The following is a 23143-nucleotide window of genomic DNA, read 5'->3' on the forward strand; positions in this document are numbered from 1 at the left end:
CTGTCCCCCTGGACTCAGAATTGGTGAGGTCACACCGCAAATCCTGTGTTTAGTTTTGAACCCTCACTACAAGAAAGACTTTGAGGTTTTGCATTACGTCCAGAAAAGGGCAATGGAACACAAGTCTGATGAGAATTGCTGAGGTAGTTGGGGTTGTTTAGCCTAGAGAAAAGGAGGTTAAGAGGGGATATAATTGCTCCCTACAACTGCCTGAAAGGATGTTGTAAGTGTGGATTGGCTTCTTCCATGAAAAAAGCAATAGGAAAAGAGCAAAAGGCTTCAAATTGCATTGACGTGTTAGATTGGATTATAGGAAAAATTACTTCACTGAAAGAGTGGTCATTGGAACAAGCTGTCCTGCAAAGTGGTAGAGTCGCCATACCTGAAAGTGTTCAAAAAACATGTAGATGTGGCATTTCAGGACATGGTTTGTTGATGAAGATGGCACTGCGGGGTTAATAGTTGGACTCAGTGATCTCACAGGTCTTTTCTAACCTTAATGGTTCAATGGCTCTACACCAAATTGATTTTTAAAAGCATTACAATGACTGTTTTTTCTAAGCTGGTGATTATCCCCCTAGAAGTCTAAACTGGACTGAAGATCCTTCCTCCCTCCCTCATATTGGAATAAAGGATATAAACTAAAGATAGCCCGAATTATCTTAAATATGAATGCAGATGTGAGGAGTATGGCCATTGCTGATGGCCATTAGATTCTAGGGACTGAACTGAAAATTGGGGAAAAAAAAGTGATACTTTATTTATCTGCTATTTCCAAAGGTGTATATTGTCTTTTAAGATGTCTGTTAGATATTGTTATGAGATTACATATTATTTTAAAATAAAAGGCACCAAATAATCTCTGAGAAATTTTCAAGAAAGGTATTTCCTTTTTATTAAAATAAAATATTAATAGATAATAACGTTAGAAAAATCACTCTATTTACTAAAAGCTTTTTATCAGTTGTTTTGTTATACATTTGCTCAGTATGACAGCATGACTTCTCATTTTTACAGTACTCGAGTTAAGCAAATGCCAAAATAAAATGGAAAATAGTCCACTTGGGGGAAGGAGTTGAAACAAACCAAATAAAACCCAGACCTTGAGAGTCTAAAGAGTGTAGTCATTTGCACTTGGAATGCTTTCTGTGTTAGCTGCAGGAGTTTCATGGTACTGACACAACTTCAGATGGTGCACTTAACACCTTGCTAAATCATTTGCACATTTTTATCTGTTTCAGCTGGCATAACCACTTTGGAAATCTTCAGTTTCTCTTTTATCATAGCACACAGGTATCAAGTTACAGGAACGTGTGCTTCTTTATGAAAAAGCAGTTTGACTTGACTGTGACACAGAATCCACAGATTTTTTTTTCCCTGCTGTGGAATTTGTGGTGCTCTTGTGGTATCCCTATGAGTGGAATATTACTGTCAAGACTTCTGTGCATTCAGAAAAGTTCATCAAGAAGGGAAATGTGGGAAGGAAAGTCAAATAATTCTTGTGGGGATGAGGAAGGGAGAGGCAGATAAAAGATCAATACCTGCACATTGTCAAGTATATATGCCCAGACAAAATTACTCCAATAAAGTCATGTTGAAAAAAAAAAAAGTAGGCCATATATATTGATGAATATTGTTTAAACTGTCTGTTAAATTCAGGAGGAAAATAAAAAGAACTGTAAAGGAAATACATACCATTCTTTCAAGGTACTGGGCTTTCCACCTCTTTTTCAGAAAAGATGCAAGAGTTCCAGAAAGCTTTACAAATACCTTATCCATCATTTTGCTGTTTTCTAGAAATCATAGTGGTAACAGAATTCTGTGATGTGTAGCAATGCTGTTGAAATGTTGTTTTAGCTTTAGCTGAACATTGAAAAAGTGATGCAGGTTAAATTCTGTATGAAATAAAGAATAGGTCTAAAGACTCAACAAGAAGTTTATCTTAACCAGTATGACTGGAAGTGCACTAATACTCAAATTCTTCAGAAATAGCAATGGCAGTTTATGGATTAAAGTGCTTTAAAAGTAATTCCTATTCCTACTCGTACTTTTTTTTTTTTTTCCCTAGACTGTAATACTGTACTACTTCATCTGCATACAAAATGAAATTAAGACAGTAAAATAAGTTCTACCGTGACTTAAAATGGATTATGTGAATGTTACCTTACAACGTAGCATTGCAAAGAAAATCATGCAGTTATAATTCAGTCATGCTTGTGCATTAGGATAAATGTATAGTGTCAAGGGATAACTGTTTTATGGCAAACAAAGTCAGTTATCTCGGTCATTCCAGCAACTTTGAATTAATGAGTCATATCACAGAGATCTCAGATGGATTTGTTTGATAGTTTTCAAAATGCTGCAAAGGCAGCCTTTAAGAACAGAGGAAAATATATTGTGGATTATAATTTCAGTCAGTCAACTTAACTGTTTATGAGTAAAACAATTGTAAAAATTTAGTTACAAAGGCACATTGCTACTTTCAAAGGATTTGTGATGAAATATTTATTTCTGCTTCAATTAATAATTTAGGGTTGCCAAACATAAACAGGCTTTGGTGACCTGAAATGACTTTCAATTCAGTTAGACAAATTTAAAAAAATGGTAGCTCAAAATAGTTATTCCCATGTAAAAGTTATTTTCTGGTTATAAAGAGTAAATTTATATCTGTGTGTCTTATTTTGTAGATTTAATGAAATTATGTAAGAAGGTATAACGTGTAACAAACTCTTTGGCTTTACTAATGGGTGTGAAAGTTAGTATTGCTTTTAGAAACTGCATATACCACAAATAATATAGCAGGATTTTCATTTTCATTCATTTGAAACATTTCTGCACTTCAGTAGCTAAACCACTGAAACAACAGTCAGGGATTTGGTAGCTGTGGTGACCATAGGTTTCAATTTAACTTTCTGCCATTTTCTGGTGGGAAGAAATGTGACAGCTGAACCAGGTGTGTGGAAGTCATGCATCACTAGAAATGTTCTTGTAGACAGCACTCTATTGAATAGTAGTTTAAAATTATATTTTAGTTTTTCTACAATTATTTTTTTATACAAGTAACTTGTATTTATTAAATGCTTAAGGATTGTCTATTACTATAGCCCTAGATTAATTCTTATGTAGAATGCTGGTGGGTTTTATCAAATTCTAATATTATCTATGAAAAAAGTAGTATTTTTTTTCCATGTTTGGAAGGGCAATTTGTCACTAGACAGAAGTTGTATCAACTAATACAAAAAACATGACAGTTGAAATATCTGACTAGATTTCTTTCTTTCTGTTGGAAGCTAAATGCTTTCTCATTCATAAAGATATATACAGTTTTCTCATAAGATTGATTTTCCACAAAGTTGGTTGTAGGAGTGTTTGTACTTTGACTTCAGTTTGCTTTTACATATTTATTGGAAGAGAATAATCGATACTATAGCAAACTTTTTCAATAAAGACTACTGGATAGGAAAATGAAACTGTGTTACTCAGGTTAGGCAGGAAAACTGTATTTTTATCCCCCCCCAACCCCCCCCCGGGATTATATTTCACAAAAAATATCTTTAGTCTAAACACAAAAAAAATTTTCAGCAGTCACATTGCTTGACTGAATCATCTCACTTGGTCATTATTTTCTGTAAAAGTAATCACGTATATATTTATTTGAGTGGAAATCTCTGCTTTAACAGGTATTTTTTTAATAGACATACACAGATGTAACAATAATTCTAAATGGACTGTTCATGTAGACTATTCTCATATGTCAAGACAGATTTTTTGATACTTCACTTTTCCATATTTCTTTTCTTTTCATAGAGCAATATTCTCTTCTTAGGAATAGCATTTTGCCTGTTTGTATCAATACTGCCTAGCTTTTAGTGTGATTCTTCATATTTCTAGATATTTTGGGTTAATCCTAAAATCTTTAGAAAAAACCTTTGCTGAATATATGGAGCAGATCAGACCAGTCTGCTCTGAAAAAAAAAAAAAAATAGGAGATGTATACACAGTGCATGGGGCTCTGCATCACTTTTAGCTTACTTAAAATGGCAAAATCAAGTCAGGAAAGTTCAAACATAATTAAATTATTTTCTTCTAACAAAGTCTAGAGGGTAATATTATTTATGGAAACATTATTTTTAAAACTCTCTCTTATTCTCTCTAAAATATTTATCTTTTGTAGGTTGTGTTCTTGGGGTTTTTGGGGGCTTTTGTGGTTTTTTTTTGGTCTGTTGGTGTTTTGTTTTTTCATTTCAGAAAGCCAGACATGGGTCATTGGTGTCAAAGTTTGTTATCTAAGTGTCTCTGAGAGCTATACTCGTATATACGAGTGTGTGGTGTTTTGCTGTTCTTTCTGAAGGGCTTGAAAATATCATATCTCACATTAATAATCTTTACACCATTAAATTTCATGTGTTTATGTTTCACACAAGTAAAGGACATGGAAATTATTAGCATCTTACTGCTTTTGTAGAAGAAATTGAATGAGAATTTCCATATAACAAAAAATATTGTGATATTCTTCTAATTATTTTTTTTTTTAATAGCAAATGGCACTGATTAACAGCTTGGATTACAACACACACCCCCACATGCCCTTTAGGGCTGGATTATTAATGCCTGAAAATCTCTCAAAGCTCCCACAGCATTCCTGTACTGGGTTTTTCTGTCATAAAATCAACCCACATAATACTCTCATTGGTGCCCACCAGTGAGTGGTGCTGAGTTATAGACATCGCTGAACATTCTTGAATAGTATAAAGGCCTTTTCTGTTTCCACTCTGCCCCTCTGAAAGCAGGAAATTGGGAGAAGACAAACTGGCCAAAGGGACATCCCACTCCATAAAACATTCTGCTCCATGATAACAGCTGGGCAAAAAGAAGAGGACAAGGTGGGCTGGGAGGGATATTGGTGCTTAAGGCATGGCCCTGTTACTTCTGCTGTTTTCCAGGAGAGGGGGAGGGGTATCTGCCTGCCAGTGGAAATTAGTGAGTAAATTCCTTGTTGAATTTCTTCTGAATTCCAGTGACAGTGAGCAAGTGACTGGGTGGGCAGTTACCTGGCATCCAGGGTCCACACATCACAGTTCCTTAGTAACAACGGGAAAAAATGGACAATGTAAAATTTACTAGGAGAAAATGTTTCACATCAGTAAAACTGAAAATACTTGACATTTCTTTTTTAGCTTTCCTTGAACAGAAATGATGCTGCACTTTAGCCATATGGTTTAAATGCTGCTCAATATGTGTGCTACTTTTTCTAGTACAGGTCCCTGGGGAAGGTAGCAGAAAGACATCACAGATTTATCTTCAAGGAGGGCTTTGAAGTTAAAAATTCCAACAAAACAGTGTTGTTTAAAGGTCTAACACAGGAATTGAATAATATCTGGTATGCTAGTTTTTACCATGGATAATTGAATTACCTATTTCATGACAGCTACTTGATCAGGGATGAGTTAAATTTTCTCTTTATAATGTTGTTTCATACAGAAGCATATTTAATCCCAGGGAAAGCAATATATACCTATCAAGGAAACAATAGGTTTTTACTATACTATTAGCTCAAAATGGACAAATGTGTTCTTCATATGAAAAGTTGCCAAAGAGGAACAGTTATTATTATCGTGTGATACAGCTCTTAAACCTTGCTTCTTGAAACCAAATCCTAACAGCCTTCCTAATTTTAACTAAGTAAAAGGAAAATTCTAGTCAATAATTTACTCAAACTTTGGACTGTTTTGATCATTGTTGCTAAAATTAATCAGTTCGTCTTTTGAATAACAAAAAAAAAATGCTCAGGTTGTTTTGTCTGACTGAGAACTAAGCTAGCCCTTTGTGATATTCATAAAGCCTTGTTTCAAATAAGCATTAAAATGTGTAAAAGGTTGTTCAGAGTATGACCTTTTCAAAACTGCTGTCGCTCTGATGCACATTTCCTGCTCTTGGTGACATTGGATGATGTGTTTGGCAGAATAGAGGATTGCCTGCTGTGCTGCAATTGAAAAGCAATCAACCATTTGAATAAAGGTCCATGTATCTGTGATGAGGCAAACGTGTAATTTGTTTCCTGCTTTGTGTTAAAGAAACTCTTTTTGCCACTGGTTTGATGTTAAATGAATTATAAACATTTTTCAAAAGAATAAGATAATATGTGAGAAAGACAAACAGCTAATGCTAATCAGAGTTAAGGATTTAATTGAAAGTAATGAATTGCTGGCTTGAAACTGGTTAAAGAACATCAGTCTATATTTACGCTTAGAGCCAGCAGTGCTCTCAATCCAAATCTATTCAGTTGTTAGTGTCAGACCTGTGTGCATTTTCCATTCTCCCTGTGTAAGACAAGTAGCATGTCTGGAGCCCACAGACCATCTTATAAATTTAGTGATCACTGGCCAAATACAAGGAGGGTGATTAATGAAGGAGATTTTTACAAGGTTTAGTATTGTGCCCAAGAATCACCTCCAAGCAGTGAAAGAGAATTGGGCAACTCCTTCTTGGTTGCCATGAGCATGAGAATTGTCCTTGCTAGGATGGAATGTCACCTGAGGGAGCTGGCAGGACATGGGCTGTGAGGTGGCACAGGGCCAGAGCACTGCTCAGCACCACTTGGGTGGTGAAACTCATTTGGTACAGGCAGAAATCTGAGCAGGCACCTCACTGGAGGAAAGGCTCTGTAGTGGAGCTGTCACAGGTGTTTGCTCTGATATCAAATAGGTGTTGAATAGCCCTGTTAGTGAGCAAGAAAGTTTCCAGAGGCAGGAACACATAGAAAGCCTTTGTAAGTGCAGAAGGCAAGGGCCAGGCAGCTGCTGAACCCCTGATGGGAGCACCTGGGGAGGTGCAAGCCTATAAAGGGGTTGCTATGAGGATGAGAGAGGAGCAGGTGAAGGCTCTGGAAAGGGGGAAAAGTTTCTGCCTAATAGGCAGAAGAGGTTTTTTTTTGTAGTTTTGATTGTATTGTAATTTCTCCTCATTTTCTTATGTGGTGGTTTTGTTCCTGGTCTTCAATTCCATTCAAGAAAAGGAGGTATGATTTGATTTTTCTTTTTTTCTGAGGAAACTAAATTCTGTGAATTTTGCTGAAGGTGGCTTCTAACTGCTGGCAAGAAAAACAAATTCATATGGGCAAAGATGCTAACCTGGCTGTTTCTGGCTGACAGACACACTTTTATGGGAGGTTTCAATATTTCAGATTAATAGCTAGGTAATTCAGCATTTACAGATCTCCCTGATATTACTTGGTGTTATTTTGTTGTCCTTTTTCCCACTGTAGTTTTGCATATTATTTCCTTTAAAAATGTGGCACTTTCTCCTATTTTGTTCAAACTTACCTTTATAGGGCAATAAGTAAGTCACTTTATTTGACTATTCACCCCTATTCTCCCAAGTGTATTTAGGCTTCACTCTTAAGGTTGAAAAAATCCTATACAGTTGTAATGCTTATATCATTTTCTGTTGTTTGGTCCTCACTGATAAATACTAAGCCCACCACAAGATCTCAGTCAAGTTCTATGGAGGTGTAAATCTTTACAGTACTTCCAGTACCTCTACAAGGAAGGAAAGATGGGGAGGCAAGGGAGGTGTGTGTCTAAAGACAGAGGGAGTAGGCAGGTAAGAAGGGAGGAGAGGATAGTACCAGACCCAGCCAAAAACTTCTCTTACACAAGGGCAGAATAAATGTTTGTATAAAGCACTCCAGCTTACTTGGCTGGTGCTGAGAGAAAACCATGACACAGCAAGATAATGGTGAGCCATGGGGGTGATTTTCTTCCATGGCTGCTGGTAGGAGCAGGGCTGAGGGCTGTGAGCTGCAAGGGGCTGTTTCTGGGGGCCATGGGCTGCAGCTGCAGCTCCTTATCCTGCCCCTGCATGGCTCTGGAGCTTTTGTTTGACCTTGCTTTCCACCCTCCCATCTTTGAACCACTAGTACTCTTTAGTTTGTTAAGATGTGTTCTGTTATGTGGTGGAAATTCAATACTCTAATATTGACAAATTTTTGAACAATTTTTATTTACTCTCAAATAATCCACTCTTCTCTTTACATTTTTTTCCTCTGCTCAAAATATTCCTAACCAAAATAAAAACCTCTAAATTTCTGAAGAATTTTGTATACCAGGAGTTCTGCATAATGAGTAATGCAGATCTAGTGTTATGTTAGTCAATGTAATTACAAGCTATTCTGGCTAGTGAAATAAAAATTTGTTAAAGAACCATTGCTAAAATACTACAGTTCAAAAATAGAAAAAGTCTGGAGCTTTAATATTTATGAGCAGATTGTCACAGTTCAAGCTGGGGTCATGCTCAGTGTTAATGCCCTACAAGTGTTAATGGTAGGTGGTGATCTATCTGATTTGCTACTAAAACCTGAGACTACACTGAATACTTACTAAAATAAGGATTACAGTCTTGGTTGGGACTTTCATAGATAGTGTATTAAGCAAAGATACAGCTGTAGAGACGGAATTGTCATTTACAGAATGGTTTTAAATAGAAGAGGGGGGAATGGGACCACAAGTCTTTTGACCCCAGAAATTACTGTTAGTTATTTGCACACAAAATATTGGTGCATTGTCTTAAAAAATAGCTACCACTTTGTTTTACATGACATGTGGGTGATGCAGCAAGTTAGGATAGAAGCCATGAATGTAAATTATGTTGTTGGGGAAATAAGAAAATAGTCTGAGTTTGTGAGAGAATGCTCAGCATACAGAAAGCCTGTGTATGTGTGTGTTCCAGCCCAGGGCCAACTGTAGAACATGGTGATTCATACTCGCATGAATTTCCAAAGTTTCCCTTTGCAACATTTCTTTAAACTGATTAGATAAACTATAAAGTATCTGTGTGTATTTCTGTGAGTCTTTTGTATGCTAAAACATCAGCTTAATTCCCAGATGTAAATGAATCAAACTGTGACCTACAGCTTGCTCAGCTATGGGTGCTGTTGAAGTAGCCTTTAAATAGGAAACCTGTATGAAGAATCCCAACTGGAAACTGTCTTTATTAGTTTTTCTTTTCTTAAAAGTTAAAACAATTTTACTTTCTCTACTGTCTTAAAATAGGAAAACCTCTGCCCTCCAATTTGGCATCTGTTTAGAGTTTTAAATTTCAAGAGAATTTGAAAAATCTATCTGACTGCTTTGACTGTTTTGGATCTAACACATTTTTAGTGATAGTTCTTCAAGTGTGATTTAAAAAAAACAAAAACCTTAAGGCTATGATAATTTGAATGTTTCCTGACTTGCTTTCAGACGGAACAAAGTACATTTGGTTTCCTGTAGTACTGTAGATCCTCCCAAAATGTGTAAATATAATACTTTTTTTAGCTGAAAATTCAGAGTAAATAGCTCACATGGGTACATGTTTTCCTCTTTTTGTGTTGTGGCATTTGAAAAATGTAGACTTGCCTATCATCATGTAAACAATAACAATTACTGTAAAAATATTTGCATTCATGGCTAGATTATTTGTCATCTCATTTTACTGGCTTTTAGTCTCTTAATATTGAATATGTTGTGCTGCTTACCTTCTCAGCTAAATTACTGAATTATATCTAAATATGGCATCCTAAGTTCTTCTCAGACTAATTCAGTTTCTAAAACTAAGTGCTTAGTTTCCGAAAAACTTGGTGTTTGTGATGATGATGGTCTCCTGAATGGATACTGCACCCTAAGCAATTTTATCCCAGGGGACTTAGCTACACTGACATTCAAGAAACCCAAACAAACGACTAGAAAAATCCCCTAAAAAACCCCAATAAACTGAAAAAACCTCATCCCATTATCAAGGTATGAAATGTGTACCTCCGATAATAATAAATCCAGGAATGAAAAGTAATAGTATCAATTTCCTGATGGTGATGGAAATAATCAGGCATATGCAAATGGTTTGCATGTCACAGCCCATATTGGTTTAAAATGTGGTTTCTCTTTTATTAATGGCAAAATTCCTGTAGCTTAGTAGCACTTCTGTTCCCAGATTAAAATTATGGAAGTACATTTTTTGGAAACAAAAAATAAAATTAAGGATTTGCCAAATACAGTGATTTTTACAATTTGGACTTGAAAAACAGCAGGAGTTGATTTTACTTGAGCTGGGTTTTGGTTGTTCATTTGTTTTTTTAACTTATATCTAAACTCATTTCTTGGTGTTTCTCATTAGCTCTTTAGAGTGATTGAGTTGTTTACATTTTTGTAATTGAGTGCATGTTTAGTTCAAAATTATGGTTGTATATGAAGCATTTTGTCACCTGTTTGGGAATTACACAAGTTTTATTTATGTCTTTGCTGTGAGTGATCTGGTAATCTGGTAACCGCAGTTTGGTGGACTGTTTCAGAGTATACTTCTGTTTTTTCTTCAATATATACTGTAAACCACTGGAAACACTACATAGCTGCTTCTTCTCAGTACAGAACAGTGCCTGTTAAACATGCTAAAACTTAAGGCTATAACTTAACACTGACTAAAGGCTTCAGATTTTATCTGGAGAAAGAATCCTGCTTCTCTTGAGGTCAGTGAGAATTTTACCACAGACTTCAATTGAAGGAGTTGCATATGCAGTGATGTATGCAAATTTATGTATAGTTTTAGAATAGTTAATGGTGTAAAATGAAGACATATGTAAAATATTTCATAATAAATACAGTTTTTCATTAGGGCAGAAAAGTTGCTTGTTTATTGCTGTACATAATTGGTATGAGTTGACAAATACCAGTATTACAAATATCAATATATGTAAATTATTCTCCTTTATCTGAAAGAAGGTGTTTTGCATTCAGGCATCAGATTCAATTATAGTACTAAGATGAAGTCCCAGGAGAAGTTTTAAATTAGTTCTGTTTTCATAACATACAGCACAGTACATTTTTGAGTCACCACACACCTCTCAATAATTCAGTGCAGTTGTCAGATGGAGATCTGAGATCTTTACCTTCAATTCAGAAAGCATGAATAATAGTGGTTTATGTACTTTATCCTCAAACTGTAACAATTCCATCACTTCAAAGAAGTTCTTAGATTCTGTAACATGAATACATGACCTGTGCTGTAAAGCACTCTTGGATATTGCAAAGCTTTATTTGAACTTAGCTTTAGTATAAGGGAGTAGGGAAATTGGGTTTGCATTAATTTCTGTCAGTTAATGTCGGTTGCTCACGTATAGTGGTGGTACATTAGCACAAGGAGGAATACTTTCAAAAACTTATCGGAATATTTTAATGTTGAATTGGGTTTTCCTGTTTCAAATTTTTGGTGCATGAGCAGGTAAACCCACCATCAGTCTGGTCTTGACATGTGTATAAAAATCAGTGTCTCAGTTATATCAGCCATACAATACCTGAGGTGAATATGTAGTCCTCTCAACTTTGTGCTATAATTGTTATCAAGTAATATAGATTCAGGTAGTCCTGCAAGGACCACAGAGTTAGATTCAATGCTCATGGGTTTCCATATGGGCTTCCAGTTTGAGACATCCTATGGTCTAAATTCTAGAGAATACATTATTCTATTGTGTTCAAAAGTATAACAATCTTAAGGTGACAAAGTTAAATATACATTTAAAAAGCAATGACTTACTATGAATTTTTTAATGGAGAGTAACTCTTGTTACTAGATCTTGCTCTAAATTACAGTTAGCCTATGACAATGATTAAAAATATAAAGGTCATGATAAAGAGACTATTTTTTTTTAATATCAGGCTGACCTATGTTTAATATTAGTCAAGGATGTAATGAAAGACATAGTAGACGTAGACCTCATTTACTCAAATCAATCCTTTTTGTATCTTGCATGCAATTAAGCAAAATGTAATTATTAATTAAAAACTTTTTTTTTTTCCTTTTTCTAAGGGTATTTTGGTCAGGATGGCCATTTTGGGTCATGTGAAAACAAGTACTGTGGTCTGGGCCGACACTGCGTTGTGAATGGGAAGACTGGCCAAGCCGAGTGTCTGTGCATGGAGCACTGCAAGCCACATTACAAACCTGTGTGTGGGTCTGATGGAGAATTCTATGAAAACCACTGTGAAGTGCACAGAGCTGCCTGTCTGAAAAAGCAAAAGATCACCATTGTACACAATGAGGACTGTTTCTTTAAAGGTAAGCATGGCTGAACAATATCTGGAACATTGCTATGGGGTATGTGTTTTCAAGCTGTTCAATTAGATCTCTATAGCGTCTGCACTGAGTGTACAGTGAATAAATCACTTGAAAAATTAATACAGTAAGTATTGCACTCCAGAGATATCTTATGGATTTTTTTTTCCTTTTTGTTTATACTCAGTGCTCTGGGCAATCACTGCTTTTTAACCTGAATAAACCAGTTGTCTCTTAGAAACTAATCTATGGCAGCTTGCCTTACAAATGTGGTTGCTGAGCTCATTCATCTAAATGCACTTATATCCCAAAGCCTGAAGGATATTAATCTTTGTTGCAGGAAAAACAGAATTTAGGATTTCAGAGGGATTTTGGAAGGTTGCAGGACCTGTGCTCATATTTGGTGTTGAAGTTGATCGATCAGATCGGCGGCTTGTTCATGGTTAATGGGTCTTTCTTGCTTTGAGTTTGGAAAATGAAAAGTTTACTTGTGTACTCATCAAAGCATGCAAGATTAGTTACTTTTTAATCTTCTGAGTGCTAAGAGATGCCAGCCTGAATGTCTACAATTGCAACACACTTTTTTTTTTTTTTTTTTTTTTTTTTTTTTTTTTTTTTTTGTATGTGTGTGTGTAATATGAGCACACCTTGCTGGTTTCTTGAACTTTGCCAGGGCAGACTTTGAATAAGCATACCTGTGACTACTCTGACAGATTTTGAGTGTGCTTTCACTGGTTAAAAAACGTTGATGGCTTTGGTGGGAGGGGAATTTTTTTTAATAAGGCACTTTTTTATTAGTCTTTCTAGTGCTTCCTGAAAACATGATAACCTCAGCAACTTCATCAAAAAATTCTGAGGTGCATATGTTAAACTGGAGGTGTGGAAATCTTCTAAACTTTGTTCAAAACTAACTGTGGATACTGTATAAAATCGATATGTCGTCACAATATATAGGCCTTGAGTACATAGCATGTGTTCTGAGGTAGAGGAAAATTAAAATGGGATTCTAGGGGTATAACATATAGGCTTGTAAGGAATGGTTTGTGCAATAATAACAAAACATGAATGCTTCCATCTTAACAATCACAAGCTCTTTTTAAAAAAACTCTGATGATGCAGTGCTCTGATAGAAGAAGTGACAGTAGAAAACCACAGAATGGTTGAATTTATGAGGCTAATTTCAGTTCTTTAGTATGGTGTATAAAACACAAATAGTTTCAGAGCATGTGTGGGAAAAATTATAGCATTGCTACATTTTTTTCCCCTTAGAAGAAGAGAGATTTATTTATGGAAATGAGACAGTGCTTCAGGTAGAAATATAATCCAAAGGTTGCCTTAAGTTTGTTAGCTCATCTTTTATGTTTTCAATTCACCATGCTTCTTTCAGTCTTGTTGCTCTGGACAGTGGAGTATCTGAATGGTGTTCTATTTCAGACACCTAATTTGGATGCTGGATAAAAAAAGTTAAAAAGTAGGTTTGTCCTTTATTCAATTACAGTCTTTAGTAAAGAACTAGGATATCTGACTTTGTCTGCCCTCTAAAAACTGCTATTTATCAAGATACTCAAATTCTCTAATTTGGGCTATAACTACATGCTTAAAAATAATGTAAAATATTTCATTTTCCTTATTCTTTCTCATCTTATGTTGACTTTATGTTAAACAGATGAGATGGGGAGAGTTATTTTTCTTTATATTATTTCATGTATATAGGCCTTATCAGTCTCAATTTCTTCTATATTAACTTCACCTGCTTCACTTCTGTAGTAGAGCACAGTGTTGTTAGAGCACTGTTGCCTTTTGTGAATATCTTCCAACATCTTCTATCTTTTATAACTGTCTTCCAACTATCTCTATATGGTAAAGGGGGCAGAAGATGTCAAGCTATTTTTATATGATTTCTTTCTTTTACAAAACATTTCTAAGCTAACCACTTCAATAAGATTGCCTTCAATAAAGCTGAAGATTCTGCCAGTTACAGGTCAAAAAATATTAAAAAGCTAATAGGAAAAAACCCTCAACAAGGCTCCTCCTGGGTAGGGAAGGTGAACCCCATCACTACTGATGGTGTCAGAAGGGCACTGCCACGTGTCCTCCTTGTTAGTTTTGCTGAACATCCTCTAGCGCAAATGATCTCATTTCAAGGAGCTGTTTCTGAGACCATAAAAATTCAAAAAAGATCAGAAAGCAAATATTATGAGTACGTTGTTTAGGCTTTCACACTGGTCTGAACTGGGGCAGAGTGTGAGGGGAAGGAGTGCCTGCAAATGCTGTTACACGATAGGATAAACACTGTCAACAATGACTGTACTATGACAGCAGTTAAGTGTTTTTAATTTGTGGTTCATTGCTAATCATTGATTTTCAGATCAAGCTACAGTATACTTAGCTGCTTTTTTTTGTGTGTGTGTATTTTATCTCTAACAAGGTCATGCTTTGAGGTATTTGTGCTTTCAGTCCTCATACTCTGTTCTCCCCTCTTCAGAGGGAAATATTTCTTGATGCAGAAATTTTAAGTTTTAGATTGGGTATGGAGCTCAAGATGAGAGAAGCTGAGAAATACACCTTATTTAAATGAGTAAGCTTACCAGAAAACACTTGCATTCTGTGTCTGGAGAATAAAATTTTAAAAGCTAATGTTCTCAATAACCAATTAACATTACAATAGTAGCTAGGTATCTATAATTATTTGAATAATACGTCTTGTAACCAAATGATTTATAGTTGATCTCAAACATCGTGAGTTCTACTTAATGGTTTGAAAATTGCCCTTTTAAACACTTACATGCTAAGTGGAGTTTAAAGATTGCCTTGCTAAATGTGAGAGATCTTTGGCTTATATGTTGAAACTCCACTACAATCACTGGGAAATGTGTGTCTTAGCTAAGCTGTGCATAGAACACAGACAAAAAGGATCAAGTCCTTCACAGAGAGCCATTTCTGAAACATTTGATAAGTACATTTTGAGGTAGTGAAAGCTGTGTTAAAGTTGCACTCTGGCTGACATCCTGCTTTTTTAAACTGAAACTTCAAATTCTGATCCATTATCTGATTTTTATTGTAGCTTATTTATTTCCAGATTCATTGGACTATTTCCTTTTTTTCCCTTTTTTATTTTTTCCTTCTCACTTAGTATCTTTATTTCTTCACACCAAATTAAATCACCCCTTTTTCTGAAATGTGTGTGGAATACATGCAAAAGAGTAATTGAAGTTGAAAATTCTTCCTTGATGTTAGAGACTGTTATGCAAATGTTATATTTTTCACATGGATCAGGATAATGGCCATACTAAATTAGAAATTACTTTTCCTCCACTCCTTCTATAATTGTTCCCTCAGTTACTTATTGGCATGTCATGATGTATCAGACTGAACGATTTTTCCTACTGGCTTGGTTAGATGTTTAGATGCCAACTGTGACCCTGAGAGTTAGTCAATAAACTGTCTCAATTTCTTCTCATATAAAAGCAAAATGAATTCTACAGAGAAGCTAATTACTTATAATCCCCTTTTCTGTGAATTTAAATTCGAAGTTTTTTGTATAGCTGTGGAGTTCTCTGTTTCCCTTAGTTTAAGTCTAGTGTCCTATAACTGGATGTTAGAGAATGAAAATTTTGCAATAACTTTCAGAGGAGCTCTCAAGCCTGAACAATCTAAAAAATGCAAAATATTTAAAATTATTCTAATAAAGTGAGAGAACTTTTTAGAAAATGCTTTGTGATCCTGTGATCTAAGGAACTTTTTAAGAATGATATTCATATCTAGGAGCAAAAAAAGAAAGACATGGCCAAGTGACACAATGTTCTGTTTAGTGGTGGGAAGAGGAAAACAATGAACTAAAGGAGATATTAATGACAAAATTCAAAGTTTGAAGCTCAGAATATTCATTAGATCTGATACTGACCATATGAGTTGGGAAGTCTGATATGCTTTTTTATATGGTAGGGGAATCAGTAGTTCATGAAGAGCATGAGAGCATACAGGGGGTAGGTGGATCTCTGCTTCCAGTGTCATGGATGTTCTCAAGGCAGACACTTTGTGTTTCAGAGCAGCTCTGCTGGGTGTTATAAAAGCCATAGGAGCATCTCTCTCCTGGTGTGTTGACTCTTGACTAACCCCTCCCTGGCTCTTGCTAGCCATGCCTTTAACAAGCCCCAGAGGATGGGGATTCAAATGGCCTAGAATTATTTCACCTGGTGTCTCCACCCTTATCTTTCTCCTGTGAAGTGGCACTGTGAAATTAATGGCTTTATGCAGAATTTAGAAGGCTGGAAACATTATTCTTCAGCTTCTATGAAATTCAGTTGGACTCATGTGGGACAATGTACCAGGTTGTGAATGGCATTCTCAGGATGGCAGATAAGCTTCAGTTATATCTTTTTGTGTTCACTTATTTTACTCCATTTTGCTAAACCCAGACCAGTAAATCTAAGTAAGAGATTAACAACTTTCCATGACAAATTCATCTTGCATTTTCTATGCACCTTGAGCTTCTTGTACATTTTACATAATATTTATTTCCGTACAGTGGTGCAATCAGTCATTATGACAAATGGCAATTTGTTTTGAATCTTCAGGAATGTAGCAACTACTCCTATATATTTTGAATTTTATAGAATATTTGTAGAATAAAGTTTACCTTATATGTACTCTTTTTACTTATAAGTAGCTTCTGTGACATCCTTATGATATTAACATTATTTTAATCTCTTATCTTTCTTTTTTTTGTCTCATTTTCATTTGGTGACTATTTTCATCTGTTAAAAAGTCTGTGAGATTCAGATTTTTTACTACTATTACTAAAATATCTAAATACCTAAAAGCTGCTACAACGTTTACTTTTCCCCTGATTGTTCCTGGAAGACAAAGTAGAAACGTAAGTAGGAAAGCTTGCTCCCAATACTGAACTATTCAGGACAGAAGATAAGAGCTGACTATAGACAAATTCAAAATAAGTACAAGCAAACTGGAAAAAGCTCAGAAGACATTAGCAGGAATGACCAAAAGTAGTAAAAAGAAAACGATATGAAAGAATTACAAAATCATCAGGGCAAGCTAAGAGTGGATATGAGTAGGCTGCCTTGTATTCAAAGAAAAGAAATAAAAATTATGAAATAAGAAAGCAGGAACAACTTCAAAGAAAGCTTTTGTGTTTGACACACAGTACATCCTGTGAGTAAAAGCTACATAGGATTTCAGCAGCACAGACTAGGGGAAAGCCTATAGGCTTTCCCTTTTTAAATAGGTCTGGGGGAGTTAGTTGAACTAAATACTAACTGTCCCACAGAAAAGACCTAGATGCCTGTCTAGTCTCTACAGTGACTTCCACAGGATTAGTTCAAAGATTAATTTTAAAATTTTTGTTTGTGTTTGTTTTGTGCCCTAGGTGATCTTAGATTGGTTCTTAAAATATTGGCACATTCATTTAGAAGCACTGACGTTTATTTAATCTTATTTGATGTTCATATACTTCAAAAGCAAGCATATAAATCTGCCATCTTAGTTTCACTTCTAGAAATATTTCATCTTGTCTTTTCTATAAATCATAAACACATTATTTAAGTTTTATCATTAGCCGTCTTTCAAAAGAAATTAGGATATGTTAATCTGAATATCAGTCCAGAGTTTTCATTGCAAAAACTTTTTTCTAAGATGTGGCTATCAGTTGACTTCTCTGAAATTCTCAAAACCATCATTATTACACTCTTTCTGAAAGGCTGAATTTCTGCATATACCCTTAAGGTTGCTACCAGTAAAGTGTCAAGCTTCAGCTGTCATTCCAGAAGTATGTTCAACACAAGCTGTATAGTGAAAAAAATCTTTCAGAACTCAAGGTTTCTGCTTGAACTTAAAATGTTTGATAGCCCATAGGAATTATTAGATTGGTTGGTCTAATGGAAACTTTAAAAAGTTTTAATTAAATAACGTCAGAATTACCATTAGGTCTTGTGGGAAATTTTTCTGATGGAACGTATTCTTGGCCTTTAAAAATCATTAGCAATTAGATACATATAAAAGGCACTGGCATGATATTTGTAATTCAAGTTGGCTAGTGTATGGTATACCAAGTTCAAAAAAGTCATAGCTTCTTCTACAGAATCTGAATATATTGAAGAGAGGTAGACATGCAAAGAAGATTTTTAATTTCCATTTCTGGCTCTAGTAGCTAATAATGGATGGGGCAAGTAAATTTACAGTGGATAAAACCTGTAAGTTAAAAGCTTTCTCTGGTGGTTTGCCATTTACTCTCTTTTAAAATAGGATGGTAGGTAGGGTTTGCAGGGAACTGAACTAGAAATTTAGCATTGCCTTTTCAGGGTTATTTGCTTGTTTTTAGTGTTCAGCACCCTAGTGGAACTTGAGAAATGAAATTGATTTAAAGAAACTTAATCTACTCAGTTGACAGTAGCTAGTTTAGGCAAGTTGTCAATATCTGTAAATATTTTTAATCTGTTTTTTTCAACTTTCTTGGAACCTAATAGTGCTGAATACAAATAATGAAATGCAACAGCCAGATGCTTCCAAATTACATTTCTTAGTAGATCGCTGCCTACATGACTTCCAATTTTCCCTTTGATTTGTCTTATCTTGTGATGACGAAATGAAGAAAGCTTCCTGCCACCATGCTTGTGATGGCAGCTATCACGTTATTATAACTTTAATTTTTAAAGTTATGATATGAACAAGTATTAGAAGCAAGCAAAGAAAAAGTAGCCACAAGCACTTTCTAAAGAAGATTTGGGCAGTATACTCTGTCAATTTTGTCATAGACAAATAAATTAAATAAATAAAGTAACATGTTTTTGATGAACATTGTATATATTCTAATTAATGCCAGGACTTGGCACTAAATAGAATAGATATAATGCATGGCATTATATGTATATATATACACAATACAATGACAGTTTTGATTTACTTTAGTTAAAAAAATAAAGTATTTATACCACTGTAACCAGTTTATACTGTTACTTCTGTAACAAAAAATGTAAGCAAAAGATAATTAAACTTTGACAGAGACCTAAAATTAGTGATTCAGTTACAGCATTTTTTTGTCATGGAATTGTCGATTATACAATACTTCTTCTGACATAAAGTGCAATTTAAGTAGATTATATTATCAGACTTTATCATGAGATAAAACAAATGTGGCTCATATTTAAATTTATGTAGAATGGCCCAAAGATTCCTCCAGCTGAAACTGATTTTAAAAGATTAATTTCAGAAAATGAAAAGAGTTAATTTTTGCCTCATTCTAAATTATTTTTCTTCTTGTTTGACTCTGAACTTCTCCCTTATTCTGCCATTAAAACCAGAGCTTTGTTACTGATTATTTATAATAATTTATATGAAATTTATAAAATTTGTATTATTTGAAGGTTTTATTTTCATGAAGAAACTAGTCTTTCTCATTTGCCTTAGCAAATGTACTTCTCCTGATACTAATGCAGAGAGTAAAGAAAATTTGATAAACTGGATGATGAAATCTGATTAGATCCTGTAGCTTTCTCTTTATGTGGAATGATAATGTGGATTTAATTTAGAATTGTTGAAAGCAAGCAACAGAAATAAAGGAAAACAGATTACAGCAAAAATAAGTTAAACTGTAGCCCTAAGAAACAAGCTAAAGTAAAACTATACAAAACTTCTACTCACTAAGAATGATGTTTTATATTTTTGCATGTATTTGTACTGGCTTTGGGTGCAATTAAATCCTGAACTATAAACTGCCAAAAAAGTTTGTTTCCCTGAGGGCTGGAACAGATGGTGGACATTCTTTTTTTCTTCTCACCATTTAGAAACTAAGTCTGCTGAATCTCTACAAGAAAAAGTATTTATGCCGAAGAACAGTGCTGATGTTGGCCTTAAAGCAGTAGAATTCTTAGCTGTATTGGGTTATTACTAAGAGTCCTGGTAAACAGACAGTGCATTGAAATTTTGCTATTAGCGGTGTTTTAATACAGATTTGAGATCTGTCTAATAGTGTTTGTTGTACAGAATAGAAAAAGTGCTATTGACTAATAAAACTGCAAGTTTTCACTTAGTATTCACCCTGTGTGTCAGGATATTTCACTGTGCAAGGAGGAAGCTATGAATTAGCATTTTCCAGTCATCACTTTGATAATTAGAAGAATAAAAATCGAATGCATGGAGAATAGCTGAGGTGTTGTTAATCATGAGCACTCCATACTCTTAATCCCACCTGGAAAATGAGAAAAAACACTCCTGGGATCAAGTAAAAATGGCAAACCTAAAAAAATCTGAAAGAGGAGAAAATATCCTTGCAGTGTTAAATACTAATTGTGGTCAAGAAATTTCATTAGTGTTTCTAAATATAGGACAACTGCTGAATGGATCAATTCTTTGTTATTTTCCTGTTCCATCGTCTCTTTTATAGAAGTCCTTGTCTTTCAAACAGAACATAAAGGTTTTTATTGGTCCCTTATGATGCAAACTATAGTTGTAGAATCATCATTTTAGAATATGAGCTCTGTGTGCTCTTAGATTTGCTGTCACTTTATCACAATTGCAGACACATCTTGAAGTGTATTTGCTTAAGCAGATGGTGAATGGCCACACTGGGAATATATCTATCTTCTTTACTGTATGATGAAGTTTTAAAGCAGACATTTTAGCTATGGTAGCTGGAAAAACATACTTTTGTGCTAAATCTTATAGGGAAGAAAAACCAGACTGGTAAAAGATTTAAAGGCTCCTAATAATACTGAGTACATGTAACTGGTATAAATTAGATAGTTGAGTGAGCATAAATTATACATACAGTATATAAGAATGTTAATACTTTCTTTCATTTTTACAGTGTCTTATAATTAATTTTTTTTGAAGAAAATTAAAAGTTATGTGTTTCAGATTTCCACTTACAAAAAATTCTGAAGTGCTAAGGATTGCGGTGGGACAGGGAAAGCCTAGTTTTATATGGGAGTTTCTGTAACACTATCATTTCAGTAGTTTTAGTATTTAATTCAGTCCTCCCTACTGAGTCTAATGAAGATTAGGTTCATTGAAATCAGTCAATTGATGAATATTTGTTATATTGCAAGCATGAAAGATGTAAAAGGGAGCCCAAGGGAGTGAATACTGGGTTAGAAGTTTGAAATAAATAAACCATAAAAAATCAACAAAAACCAAATAAAGAAACACATACACACACCCTCACCCTCCCAAATGTGAGAAAACTGTTGAAAACACACTGTTTGTACCAATAGTGTGATGTAGACTTGAATGTTGTTCTGAAATGGTCTCAGGATTTGCCTGAAACATAAATCCAGTTGATTTGGCAAACGTCACAACTAGTGGCAGTTCCTCACTTATATTGGATGGGGTTTACCTACTCTGTATGTATGGAAGTTTATCTCACTGTTTAATTAATTTTTAATGTATTTTCTTTTATGACTCCTTTAAAATATTAAAAAGCTTAGAACTACTCTGAAATTGTTGATGTTTTTTGAAAAGTAGAGTTAGACTTGCTTTGAGAATGTCTAGTACTTGTAGAGAATAGGTAGTTGAAAAAAAGCAAAGAAAAGGAGCGATCATGAGAGACTCCTGTGACATTTCATGTACTTGTTAAGATGGTTTGGGGCTTTTGTTTGTTTTGTTAAGTACTTTGTGGTGTGGTTTTTTTTTTTTTTTTTTTTTTTTTTTTTTTTTTTTTTTGTCTTAATACTCCTTATATTGGACTCTGGAAATAAATAGAAACATTTGCATTAATCTTCTGCTCTCGATGGACTTGGAATAGGGTAGAGGCATATGCTGCTCTAGGCAGCAGGAAGAATACATGTATCAATGATAGAAAGACGTTAACAGGTTAAGTAATGAGTTAACGGTTGATGGAGGGACCCAGGAGTACAAATGAAATAGCTAGTTATAAACTAGCTTACAAACTTTATTCATTTTAGTAGTTCACAGATAAATCAGTGTAAGTCTAGGAGCAATATGTATAGCCATTAGAGTAGTCTTGATAGTCTCTTTGTATAACCAATCTATACATTCATATATTACTTTGACATCAGTTAAAAATCTTCCACTTCACTCCAAAAATAGTGTTGAGAAAAAACTAAAAAAGAAAATTATTGCTTCGTTTCTTTGAAATAGCTGTTTTACTCTATAGGTAAGTATTATTGGTGATGGTGGCAGTGAAGACATTTTTAAGTCTCATGGGATGTGAGCGTGCATGATAATATTTCTTTTTCATGCTGTGAATGATGTGTAGATTGGGCCAGTCCGCAGTGCCTGCTTTGCATACTTGCTTCTGGAAGATGAAAATCTGGGAATGTAGACTAAAAAGCGTTGTTTTCCTAAACAATGCTATTGTTTAGATGGTTAAAGGGCTGTGACACCTGGGATGCATTGTAAATACATTTTTGGTCTTCATGAGCTAAGTATATTTTCCTGAGTTGTATACAAATTTCTTACACAACATTCTGGACCTTACTTGAAGTTAAAGAAATTTTTGAAATGTGAGTGGTGGTGCATGATAATGTGATAACACAAAATGCTCGTGCAGAGTTCACCTAATGAGGCTTTGGTATTTGCAGTATTTAAATACTCTTTTATAATGCATAATTTAAGATCTTTAGTTTTCAGTGCAGAGGATTGAATAAAGTATTATTATTTCTAAAAGACACAGGATAAATCAAACAATAAAGGGTCTTAATTCTCTGTCTCTTGTAAAAGAGAGTGAATGTACATAAGATTACAAGTGAAGGTGAGATTATTTCATTTTAATATGGTAACTCTCTTTATTTGCTTGTTGAACTGGTGGAAAAGAGGAGGCTCACTTTGCAAGGAGTTGAATGCAAATGTAACATATTCTTGTAGAAGTAAAAACTAACAGGAATATTTTTGGAAAATTCTTCCATTGTTACTTAAAAAAACAACAAACTTTAAATGCCAATTCATTTTTGTCTAATTGTAATAGGGCCAGAAAATGGATGGACAAAGCTTTTATTTGTGCAGATCTGAGTAGATGCAATTGTATAAAGCCAGGATGATTAATCCCCACAAAATGTAGAATAAGGCCTATAACTTCCCAGAAATATCA

At 34.6% G+C, this 23143-nt stretch overlaps 1 protein-coding gene across 3 annotated transcripts in view; it reads left to right on the forward strand.

Moving 5' to 3' along the window:
* The window catches only part of FSTL5 (follistatin like 5), a 269454-nt gene that overhangs the window by 71174 nt on the left and 175137 nt on the right, over positions 1 to 23143 (forward strand). For all 3 annotated transcript variants that reach the window (XM_083861258.1, XM_083861256.1, XM_083861257.1), the window contains exon 4: positions 11836 to 12084. In XM_083861258.1, the coding sequence (XP_083717384.1) occupies positions 11836 to 12084 (249 nt within the window). The remainder of the gene's footprint in view (positions 1 to 11835; positions 12085 to 23143) is intronic.

Source organism: Zosterops lateralis (genome assembly GCF_965231275.1).
Source record: "Zosterops lateralis genome assembly, chromosome: 5".
In the NCBI taxonomy this organism is placed as follows: Eukaryota; Metazoa; Chordata; class Aves; order Passeriformes; family Zosteropidae; genus Zosterops; species Zosterops lateralis.